The following is a 12,500-nucleotide window of genomic DNA, read 5'->3' as shown; positions in this document are numbered from 1 at the left end:
GTAGCATATATATTTATCCCTGCACTTCCTGCACTCTCGCCTTCTTCTTTGCACTACTGTTGTAAACTTCATAGACCATTGCACTGTTTGTTTTTGTTTTGTATTGTGTTCTTATGTATATATTGTGGGTAAGCACATTGAGAGCCAGTTCACAAGGTCAAATTCCTTGTTTGTGCAAACTTACTTGGCCAATAAAATCTGATTCTGATTGTGATACAAAGGATGCCTTAATGGAGTGTGTTTCTCTTCTCCAAAAGCAGCCGGTGGGTTGTTTTTGAAATTGATCTGTTGGCAAGTCAGCTGCTGTCTCAGGGATCTGGAACATCCTGGAACATTCTGGAACATCACTCTCAGTTCTGTGTCGCCGCCCTTGAAGTGGGTGCCTCTGTCACATAAAATGTGACTCATGCGGTTGCCCTCTCCTGGACATGAAACGACAGAGGGACGTGAGACAGAGACAGAGGAGACAGAGTCGATGCTTGACAGGAGATCTGTGTACACTGCTTTGGTGGTAAAGAACAAGATGCCCCAGTGTTTGTATTAGGCCTCCTCCACTCTGGTTAGGCTAGGGCCAGAGCAGTGTATTCTGATGGAGTGAGTGACCAGTTAAAAAAAAGATCTGTTCTTCTCACTGTGGAGCATAGGCGCAGATGGCACTGGGGACATGTCCCCCCCAGATTCATAGTTACCCCGATCTGTCCCCACCAATCTCCCTACGTAAGGCGACTAGCATCAGTTAATTACTCTAAACATCTCATTAGGCGATGGTAGCGTCCCCCCTAGTTCAAAAATCCCATTTGGGGGGGGGCACTGTGGAGCAACCAGTAGCCCCGACCACATACGGGCTTGATGCCCATGGAAGACACCGGTTCGATTCTGGCCTGATGTCATTTCTCCTGTCCACTCCCCACCTCTTCTCCCCCTCATTTCCTGTCACACTCTTCACTTCAACTATCGAATGAAGGCCAAAAAGCCCAAAAAATAAATCTTTAAAAAAAAAAAAAAAGCCCATCTGGAGCGCTGCTGTGGAGGAATGCACCACCCAGGACTAATGGCCGCTTCTCCCGGGGGGGGATCTTCTAAGCCTGCCTCAACCAACTTGCTTATCTCCGTGACGACCGTATCAGGATCACAAGCAAGTCTCTTCTCCGTGCCATGCAGTTGGGCCATGCCAGCTTCCTTAGGAGTAACCAGGGGAGGTAAGTCCTATCCCCTGACAGCAGCGGGGTGGTGAACTGCAGAACTCCTTCTACCTCATATATGACTAGTTTTCCCCTCCAGAATCAGAATGGCTTCCGTGACCTGCCTTGAACTGGTCAAGATCAGTCAGGAATCAGGAGTCAGCAGATGGATTCTTCAGATAATAAAACATAGCAACCACACTTGCGGTAATCAAACTTAGTAAGACACATGTGGCATATGAACATGACACTTACATGATTCAATGAAACATAAAATGAGGAATTTTCATTAAATATATATAGAATTGTGCATAAAGAGGGTGAGAGCCAGCTTCTCAACATGGCTGTGTAGCGCAGAGGCAGCAGGGGCAATAGATGCCAGGGCAGAGGCGGCAGGGGCAATAGATGTCTGGGCAGAGGCGGCAGGGGCAATAGATGCCAGGAGGCTCTGATGAGTGGTCAGGCTGTGCTCCAGCAGCTTAGAGGGACTGGCCCTCCTCCACTCCTCCTCTCCTCCACTCCTCCTCTCCTCCTCTCCTCCACTCCTCCTCTCCTCCTCTCCTCCTCTCCTCCACTTCTCCTCTCCTCCACCCCTTCTCTCCTCCACTCCTCCTCTCCTCTCCTCCACTTCTCCTCTCCTCCACCCCTCCTCTCCTCCACCCCTCCTCTCCCCCTCTCCTCCATCCCTTCTCTCCTCCACTCCTCCTCTCCTCTCCTCCACTTCTCCTCTCCTCCTCTCCTCCTCTCCTCCACCCCTCCTCTCCTACTCTCCTCCACTCCTCCACTCCTCCTCTCCTCCACTCCTCCACTCCTCCTCTCCTCCACTCCTCCACCCCTCCACTCCTCCACTCCTCCTCTCCTACTCTCCTCCTCTCCTCCTCTCCTCCACCCCTCCTCTCCTACTCTCCTCCACTCCTCCACTCCTCCTCTCCTCCACTCCTCCACCCCTCCTCTCCTCCACTCCTCCTCTCCTCCTCTCCTCCACTCCTCCACTCCTCCTCTCCTCCACCCCTCCTCTCCTCCTCTCCTCCACTCCTCCACTCCTCCTCTCCTCCACCCTCCTCTCCTCCACTCCTCCACCCCTCCTCTCCTCCTCTCCTCCTCTCCTCCACTCCTCCTCTCCTCCTCTCCTCCTCTCCTCCACTCCTCCACCCCTCCACCCCTCCTCTCCTCCTCTCCTCCTCTCCTCCAATCCTCCACCCCCCCTCTCCTCCAATAGATGCCAGGAGGCTCTGCTGAGTGGTCAGGCTGTGCTCCAGCAGCTTAGAGGGACTGGCCCTCCTGCTGGGCCCAGGCGAACAGGCTCCGTTGGAGTTAGGAGATGAGCTAAACCGACCCAATGAGGAGAAGGGGCTGTGTACATTGAAGAGGCTGGAGAGGTAGCGTAGCTATGACAGTTATCGGACAGTGTCAAATATGGGCCATTCTGTTAAACCATCGAAATGCTAAGTTTAATAATGGATAAAAACTCTATAATGTCAGTTTAATAATGGATTAACATGACAACGCAAACGTTTGCCGATAACACACGCCCGTCCGATAATTAACACTTTTACGATAAGCGTTTGAGTTGCTGCTACGACTTCTTGAGAGCTGAGACTGGGTGAGTACAGGGAGACAGGCCAAGTTCCTGTGCAGTGAATACTCTCCAAATGTGGAAGGTCTTACTTGATTGGTTGGCAGGTGAAATTGTGAGTGACGCTGCGGCTACATGAATGACACGCACATCTTGTCGCGTTGTGCACAGGGATAGGTCTCAGGTGATCCTTGAAGGCCGAGCTGTTGTGCTGCTTCGTACAGTCTGGTGATGCACTCTGAACCATCATCTAACAAAGCTTATAAAACAATTGGGTTCTAGCGCGTAATTTAGCTGTTTCTGATTGGACGAGAGACGTTCCATGCTATAGGTTATTCGTCAACATACCTACAGTTACTGGACTTTTCACAGCTAAAAATAAATCACTCGCGATGAAACATTCGCGTTGATGATAACCGTTAATTCAAAGTTTTTAAAATTCCAAACCAAGACGTTGACAATGGAACTTTTTTATGTTGCGGAGAAACAATGGCGAAATAAACCATTTTTAATCAATAACTTCGTGTTGAAATGTTAATTTGTTGACAGTAGAATTGTTTTATAAAAGCAATATAGCACTCGTGGGAGTGGGGTAGGTAAGGGATAATCCCACGGGTGTTGTTGCCTACGCCACTCGGCCTTCGGCCTCGATGGCTACGGCCGAACACCACCCGTGGGATTATCCCTTACCTACCCCACTCCCACGAGTGCTAATATTGCTTAAATATGTGTCCATATTACGAGTTACCACCGTTCCTCAAGAAGGCCTGGCTTATTTTCAGCAGCACCTTGCGACTGCCAGTTGGCCTGTATCACGCACAGTGCTTATAGCTGTAGAGCAGCTTGGTTAGTTCTGTCTGTAGACACAGTCCAGGCACAGCACAGGCTCTCTTTACTGGGCTGGGGGTTTTACCACTTCCACCTGTGTTCCACTCATGATGGATCTCCAGATGCCACTTTTTTCTTAGATTCTCAGATTTCTTACATTTGGCCTTCAAGTTTTACTTGGCTTCTGCACTTCCAGCACCTTTGACCACCTAAAGTGATCCTTAGAGAGGATCAGAAAGCTTGCACATTGATTACAAAATGGACAGAATTTGTAGGGGATTTCGTGTGGATCAGGAGGGGACCCTTTAGGCTCTCTCTGCCATGAAGACCTGTTGCAAACCTGGGCTGTTGCGGATCTAGCCCCCTTTTGGGGGGGCTGGAGCCCCCCCAAAAGTTTCATTAGCCCCCCCAAACAAAAATGGTTTAATTTTCACTTTCACTTTTCACTTTTTCACTTATCAAATGATTTTGTGAACGTAATAAGTTTCATTTTTAGAGTTAGAAATAAAATAGTCTCGAGTTGCACAGGACTCCTGCCTGTTTGAGACTGTTGTGTGGCAAGCGCACAGCTCTGTTTGGTCGTGCGTGCCTGCGTGCGTGAGTGAGTGAGACAGAGCGTGCAGACAGACGGTGACAAGACAACGTCAAATAAACAGACTGGGAGCGACTGTCCGACTCAAGCTGAAAAAAAGCTGTGAAAGTTGCCATAATCAGCTGCTCGATACAAAGGTATATATAGCGCATTAAGTTTAAAATGATAAACTAAACGAAATGGTTAAATCATTGCAGATTTATTATAGATGTCGTGGCTCTTTTGATCATGCCGGTTCATTGATCCTGTGGGTATGCTAGCCTACTCAGTAGCTCAGCCAGATATAACTAGCTAGTGAATTCCAGCCTAAAACGTTAACCGTTGATGCCGCTCCATGTTAATAGTTTGAATTATACTGAGGATTGGAAGGAGAAAGCGCCGGAGAAAAGTACTCGGACTGCCTTTATCACAAGGTACGTTTCATCGTAAATACACACACCCAACAAGGCCCGCCCATTACAGCTGCCCCATCGTAAGTCTGAGCTACAACTGCAACTAATCTGTCTCTTTGCATTAAATGATTATGCTAGACTATAATAAGCACCTCTCAGCAGATGTCTTCAATATGTTGTTGTGCCATATTTTAAATCTAAATTTGTTAATTTCTCACCTAAAACCCACTAGAGGACACTATTTAAAAGAATATTTTCAAAAAAAATCTTATGGGGGAGCATGCCCCCAGACCCCCCTAGTTCGGTTGGGTTACAGGGAAAATAATAGGATTTCTCTAGGGGCTTAGCCCCCCCAAAAGTCGGAACCTAGATTCGCCCCTGGCTGTTGTGCTTTGGAATATCTACCGTTCCTTGCAGTACTCAAAACCAGGGATGTGCACAGGAATTTTAAAGGCCAGTTGCTCTACCCTGGAAAAAAGGGGCAACACATTCATTTTTGTCACCGCCGCTGCCACGCCCCGTCCCCTGATCGCAAATGTTGCCAATATGATTTTAAACTCTCACTAACCGTTGCTGCACGCCCCCGTACCCTGATCGCAAGTATATATATATCCTTCGGAGGGGCAACTTCAGTTGAGGAGGGCAAACGGGCAGTTGCCCGAGCAACCTTAGCCTACTCCTGCCATGAAGACCTGTTGCAGACCTGGCTGTTGTGCTTTGGAATATCTACCGTTCCTTGCAGTACTGAAAACTGAACTGTGTACCATCTACCTATAATAATAATAATAATAATTAATTTAATTTGTAGTGCACTCTACATTCAAACAGAATCTCAGAGTGCTACATTGTTCAAAACAGCCCATAACAAAAGCATAGTTTGGAGAATAATACGTTTTTAAAAAGTAGGAAACGCCTTTCTGAATAAAAAGGTTTTTAGCCCAGCCTTAGAACAGTCTAGTGTATGAGTTGCCCCTAAGTGGTCCGGGAGGCTCTGTCTACCTGTACCCTCACCTCATGGTCCAGCCATGCTGCGAGGTCAAAGAGATTAGGAGTGGGAGTTCTGATAGGATTCACATACCTCCTGAAAACCTGCTCTTAAATCATGAGGCAACTTCACTGGAAGCTTTGAAACGTGGGATCCACATCATAGCTCGGTGCGCTTGTCCACGCCTGCCAAGCTGGTCCAACATGCCTACCACGGGCAAATTGCCGAAAGGCCTTCATATCACAGGCCTTGATGTTGGTCTCCTCCATTTTAGGGATTCAATTCAATTTTGTATTTATTTATATAGTGCCAATGACAATTTAAATTCTTTGGGGGGGGGGGGGGGGGGGGGTGGGGGGGGGGGGGGTGGCAAGGGAAGGGAGGAGAGAAGGAGAAGAGAGAATCAATCAGAGTCAGCAGATGGATCCTTCAGATAATAAAACATAGCAACCACACTTGCGGTAATCAAACTTAGTAAGACACATGTGGCATATGAACATGACACTTACTTATGATTCCATGAAACATGAAATGAGGAATTTTCATTAAATATATAGAATTGTGCATAAAGATGGTGAGAGCCAGCATTAGAACAGCGAAGTGGGTATACAGTGTCCTTACTATCATAAGGATAAGCAGAGCCATGAAGCAGAAAACAATGTTAAAAAAAAGGCTTTTGTTTATATCTTGCTGGTAAACAGGCTGGCATATACATAGTTTGGTGGGAATGGGCAGCTGGAAGCAGAGGGTGGTTGCAGGTAGATTGAGTGGAAAGACTGTGCCAGCATCCCAAGGAGGAGAGGATGAGGGGATGGAGGGGGGAGGAGAGGAGGAGGGGATAAGGAGGGTGGAGAGGAGGAGGGGATGGAGGAGGGTGGAGAGGAGGAGGGGATGGAGGGGGGAGGAGAGGAGGAGGGGAGGAGGGGGGAGGAGAGGAGGAGGGGATAAAGGAGGGAGGAGAGGAGGAGGGGATAAAGGGGGGAGGAGAGGAGGAGGGGATGGAGGGGGGAGGAGAGGAGGAGGGGATAAAGGAGGGTGGAGGGGAGGAAGGGGGGAGGAGAGGAGGAGGGGATAAAGGAGGGTGGAGGGGAGGAGGGGATGGAGGAGGGTGGAGAGGAGGAGGGGATGGAGGGGGGAGGAGAGGAGGAGGGGAGGAGGGGGGAGGAGAGGAGGAGGGGATAAAGGAGGGAGGAGAGGAGGAGGGGATAAAGGGGGGAGGAGAGGAGGAGGGGATGGAGGGGGGAGGAGAGGAGGAGGGGATAAAGGAGGGTGGAGGGGAGGAAGGGGGGAGGAGAGGAGGAGTGATGAAGGGGGGGAGGAGAGGCGGAGGGGAGGAAGGGGGGAGGAGAGGAGGAGGGAGGAAGGGGGGAGGAGAGGAGAGATAAAGGGGGGAGGAGAGGAGGAGGGAGGATGAAGGGGGGAGGAGAGGAGGAGGGAGGAAGGGGGGAGGAGAGGAGAGATAAAGGGGGGAGGAGAGGAGGGGGGGATGAAGGGGGGAGGAGAGGAGGAGGAGGGGATAAAGAAGGAGGAGAGGAGAGGAGAGATAAAGGGGGGAGGAGAGAAGGAGTGATGAAGGGGGGAGGAGAGGAGGAGGGGAGGAAGGGGGGAGGAGAGGAGGAGGAGGGGATAAAGGAAGGAGGAGAGGAGAGATAAAGGGGGGAGGAGAGGAGGAGGGGATAAAGGAGGGTGGAGAGGAGGAGGGGATAAAGGAGGGTGGAGAGGAGGAGGGGATGGAGGGGGGAGGAGAGGAGGAGGGGATAAAGGAGGGTGGAGGGGAGGAGGGGATAAAGGAGGGTGGAGAGGAGGAGGGGATGAAGGGGGGAGGAGAGGAGTGATAAAGGAGGGTGGAGGGGAAGAAAGTGGTGGAGAGGGAGAGGATGAAAAGAGCCAAAGTCAGTGGACAGAGCTAAGTTGCCTTTTTACTGTATGTGTAATTATTAGGTCATGGTTGATAAGGAACAATGTTATCACAGATATCAGCACACACTGACACACACACACAGACCACACACCACACACACACACACACACACACACACACACACACACACACACACACACACACACACACACACACACACACACACACACACACACACACACACACTGACACAAACAAACACACACACACAACACACACTGACACACACACACACACACACACACACACACACACACACACACACACACACACACACACACACACACACACACACACACACACACACACACACACACACACACACACACACACATACATGCACACACACACAAAACTTGATGTACTGCCAATTGTTTAAACATCAATTCATTATACTATGGCAGGCTATCCAGGGTAAGAGTAAAGGGGTATCAAGGGTATATGTATATATATATGTATGCACACACAGTCAATTTCAGGCTCTCGCACATACACACACACACACACACACACACACACACACACACACAGTACTGAATCTCATACACACACTCTCTTTCACTCCCTACTTCCTTCTCGCGCTTCACATACACACACACATACACGTGCCAGTACACACACTCGCACACAGTAGTTTAACACACACATACACATATGCACTCACACGCATGCACACCCACAACACTAAATCTTACACACCCTCTTTTTCACTCACTCCTTCCTTCTCTCCCTTTTTCTCCTCTTTCACTCCAACACAGACACAAACACACACACACATACACACAGACACACACACACAGACACACACACACACACACAGAACACACACACACACACACACACACACACACACACACACACACACACAGACACACACAGGCACACACACACACACACACACACACACACACACACACACACACACACACACACACACACACACACACACACACACTCACACACACACACACACCAGTATACACCTGTGGGCATACACAGCCCATCAGTCAGACATGACTTCTCACTGTTGTTGGCACAGTTTCCCATAACTCACAATGTGACAGAGGCACGGTGTGGAGCCACACACACACACACACACACATACACACACACACACACACAGAGGCACACACACACACACACACACACACACAGCCCACGGTGTGGAGCCCAATTCAGCACCCCCCTAGCAAGACCTCTGCAGTCTTGTCCTGTTTGTCCTCTGTTTGGACATCTATTTCCATCCCACACACACTCTCTCCCGCTCTCGCTCGCTCGCTCGCATCACACATACCCATCCGCACACTTACAAGTAGATTCACATAGACACACATTGTCATATACTCACACAGATACACAAACACACACACACGACATACACACACACACACACACACACACACTTTTCTCTTTGTGCGATTGTTAATTTAAAGGCACTGCCACAGGGCTTTAATAGGTGTTAGTGGGCCGTGGAAGCTGGTGAGTGATTCATAGCTGGAGTCTAGGTTAATTAATAAGGCCTAAGTGTCGGCAGTGAGCTATATTCCCAATTCTGTCCTCACTCAGTGTCTGAGGCCTCCGCTTGCACCCCCCCCCCCCCCTCCATAACCCCCCCCTATAACTGCCTCATTTCGCTGATGCTATGCCTGCTCATTTTTCATCTCCCAGTGATAATGGCATCAGTAGCTATTTTGTACTGTTGTAGCGGCAGAAATTATACACGCGCTGTTTACCTCAGACTTATCTCGGGGGGCCCATCGGACCACCACCAAGAAGCCACACAGGAAGGAGGACGAGCCAAACAGTGTCATCAACGGGATGATCCGCCTTGGATGCACGCTGATACGCTTGAAAAGCAACACCCAAAGTCAGTGGTAACAGTCAATCTGCCATAGCAGCAGTCACAAGTACTAAAAGTGGATCCTTCTAGTACTTAACTCGTACTTACAGAAGTTCGATCCTGCAGAGTTTTTTTTATTTCTTATGTAAAGTAGTATTTATTGTTACACTAAGTCTCTATTGCTCATAGCTTGATAGGTCTCTCCTTTGGATGTACAGTACCAGCCAAAGTTTGGACACACCTTCTCATTTTTTGAGAAGTTTTTTTAATTATTTTTGTTATTTTCTACATGGTAGATAACACTTTTTTGGTTCAGTTCATCATATGTGTTATTCGTAGTTTAAATGTCTTCAGTATTAATCTACAATGTAGAAAATAATAAAAGTAAAGAAAAACTTCTCAAAAAATGAGAAGGTGTGTCCAAACTTTTGACTGGTACTGTACCTTTGGATAAAAGCGTCTGCTAAATGACTGAATGTAAATGCAATACCACAGTGGATCAAAATTGAGTTGTTCATAAGATCACCTCCAACTCACTCTCGACTCTTACTCCACACTGCATGCTGTTGGTGAATGGAGCTGTATCATTGGGACGGGAGAGTGTGAGGAGACAGGACCTAATTAAAGGCGATGGTCCTGCAGAGAGGCATTATAGGAGGCAGATGGCTCACTCCGCAGGTGCGGGCTCCAGAGACGGACGAGGGCAGAGGCGACGGGGAGAGCGGCAAAGCAGCCATGATGAATAGAGACAGAGAGTGCACCCTCAACAGATGCTGGGCCTCGGAGAAATAGACGGTTCAGCTGTTTCTGCCGACCTGAGGATTGTTCTCTAGTGTCAAACGATGATGAGGTGATAAAGAGTTTGCGTGGAAAGACAGACCTTTTAGAAAGGAGAGAATGTGAAACGTCGGTTAGGTTAGGTTTCTCTTTTTTTTTTTTGATTATTCTGGTTCTGAATCATTGTACTTCAGATTGTAATAGACTTGCAAATCATTCAGGTGTCCGTCGCCACTCACACTTCAGAATACGCTTTGAAGTAGCATTGAAAGGCGACACACAATTGACGAAAATGCTTTAATCACATGTCCATTTCTGTCCCCTTAGAATAGTCACAGTCATAGCATGGGTACTCCCCTCGTGGGTTTAGCTGACGTCCGTCGGTGGCTTCCTGTTATATCCTGCGCATTGTCTTCAGAATTTCCCTGGTTTTACACTCATTATTGCGTGATGGGACTCTTATTTGCATCTCACAGTCCAAAGGACAATGAGACCCAAATCAAAGGCAGGGAGGATAGGAGATTGGTGGTGGTGGATTACTTCTCGCTCATCTAAGGAGGCACTTTTCACTGACCAGGGGGTTAATGAATCAATTAAACATTCCCATTTCAGAATTAATTTACGTTGCAAGCAACTCCAAGATGCTGATTTGTATCATTAGGCCTGCCCTGTGTGTGTGTGTGTGTGTGTGTGTGTGTGTGTGTGTGTGTGTGTGTGTGTGTGTGTGTGTGTGTGTAATGACATGAGATGGGCAGAAAGGGAGAAGAGATTGGAAGTGAAGAGGGTTAGAAAATGAGGGAGTTTGTGTTGTGTGTGTGTGGGGGGGGGGGTACCAATAATGGCCCTTACTTACACACACACACACAAACACACACACACACACAAACACAAACACACACACACACACACACACACACACACACACACACACACACACACACACACACACACACACACACACACACACACACACACACACACAAACATACACACAAACAGGCAAAAGTTACAGATAAACAACAAGTACACTTAGCCATATATTATACATACTTAGACACACTTTTTATACATATATGTGTAGGAATTCACTATTTTGTGTATGCAAAAAACAATGTGGTATGTGATATGACAACCAATGAAAGATATTCAAAGGACAGTTTCCCTATCAAGCCCCCTTTCTCCTATCCCTCCTCCCCCCTTTCTATTCTACGTCTGTGCCCTACTTATCTCGATGGTAAATTGCACCTGGCCTTTATTTAAAAAGTAATCAGAAGTAAGAAGTAGTGGTATCGCACAGCAGCCCCTAATAGACACTTCAACAAGATGAGGTCATTATGTTTAGTATACAACAGCAGCGTGCACTTGTGTGTAACAACACTAAGTGTGTGCCCTGTGCAATACCACTTGAATGTCGAACGATTCAAAATCATAGTTATGGCATGCATTCTAACAGCAGGGTATTTGCTAACTGACTGTTAAGATTTACTCTATGAAAAACACAGGCCCCACACTAGGGACTCAATGCAACAAAAGTCAGGAGTCATCTTTCATTACCGAGATTTAACTATTTTATTTGATCAATACTTAGAAACGTAGAAACACACTTAGAAACTCTTGACTTAGTATACCACCTTTATATACATGTGTATATATATATATATATATATATTTTTTATTCTAGTTAGGCACTCTTTCTAATCTAAACAAACTGCTGCTGGAGAGCGCCAAACTGTTTTTCGTTGTGTACTACAATGGCAATTAAACTCCTTGAATCCTTGAATCCTTTCGTGATTTGGGCATGAACCTGGCCAGGACTACCCCAGTGAATGCATAGTCCCAACAGTGAAGCACAGAGGTAGGAGTGATGATATGGGGCTGCATGAGTGTTAGATATGTTGGAAGATGGTATTTATAGAGGGCACCATGAATGTCTGTGGATATACTTAAAGACTGGCTGACAACATGACTCCTCATCAATATTCCAGCATGAGAACGGTCCAAAGCACACTGCCAAAATCACATAAGAGTTTCTAAAGAATAAAAAAGAGAAAACTATGACCAGGCCAAGTATGTTGCCTGACTTGAGTCCAATAGAACACCTTTGGGGCAGCGGTGTAGTCCAGGGTATACGCCTTACCCTCTCTCTATCTCTCTCTCTCTCTCACCTTCTCTCTGTCTCTCTCTCTCTCTCTCGTTCTCCCTCACCCTCTCTCTATCTCTCTCTCTTTCTCTCTCTCTCTCCCTCTCTCTCTCTTCCTCACCCTCTCTCTATCTCTCTCTCGCTCTCTCTCACCTTTTCTCTCTCTCTCTCTCCCTCACCCTCTTTTTCTCTCTCTCTCTCTCCCTCTCTCTCTTTCTCCCTCACCCTCTCTCTCCCTCTCTCTCTCTGACCCCCATTGATTACCCTG

The 12,500-nt window shown here is 47.7% G+C and overlaps 1 protein-coding gene across 1 annotated transcript in view; it reads right to left on the bottom strand.

The window, feature by feature from the left end:
• Window positions 1–10,052, bottom strand: part of avpr2ab (arginine vasopressin receptor 2a, duplicate b) — a gene marked incomplete at its 5' end in the record, with an annotated part of 43,163 nt that extends 33,111 nt beyond the window's left edge. The window contains 4 exons of the mRNA XM_080833447.1: window positions 4,975–5,037; window positions 5,581–5,597; window positions 9,209–9,322; window positions 9,987–10,052. Coding sequence (XP_080689573.1) covers window positions 4,975–5,037; window positions 5,581–5,597; window positions 9,209–9,322; window positions 9,987–10,052 — 260 coding nt within the window. The remainder of the gene's footprint in view (window positions 1–4,974; window positions 5,038–5,580; window positions 5,598–9,208; window positions 9,323–9,986) is intronic.
• Window positions 10,053–12,500: the final 2,448 nt, after the last annotated feature.

Source organism: Sprattus sprattus (assembly GCF_963457725.1).
Source record: "Sprattus sprattus genome assembly, chromosome: 2".
Classification (NCBI taxonomy): domain Eukaryota; kingdom Metazoa; phylum Chordata; class Actinopteri; order Clupeiformes; family Clupeidae; genus Sprattus; species Sprattus sprattus.
The sequence above is the reverse complement of the archived record's forward strand: the minus strand, read 5'-3'. Positions and strand labels throughout refer to the sequence as shown.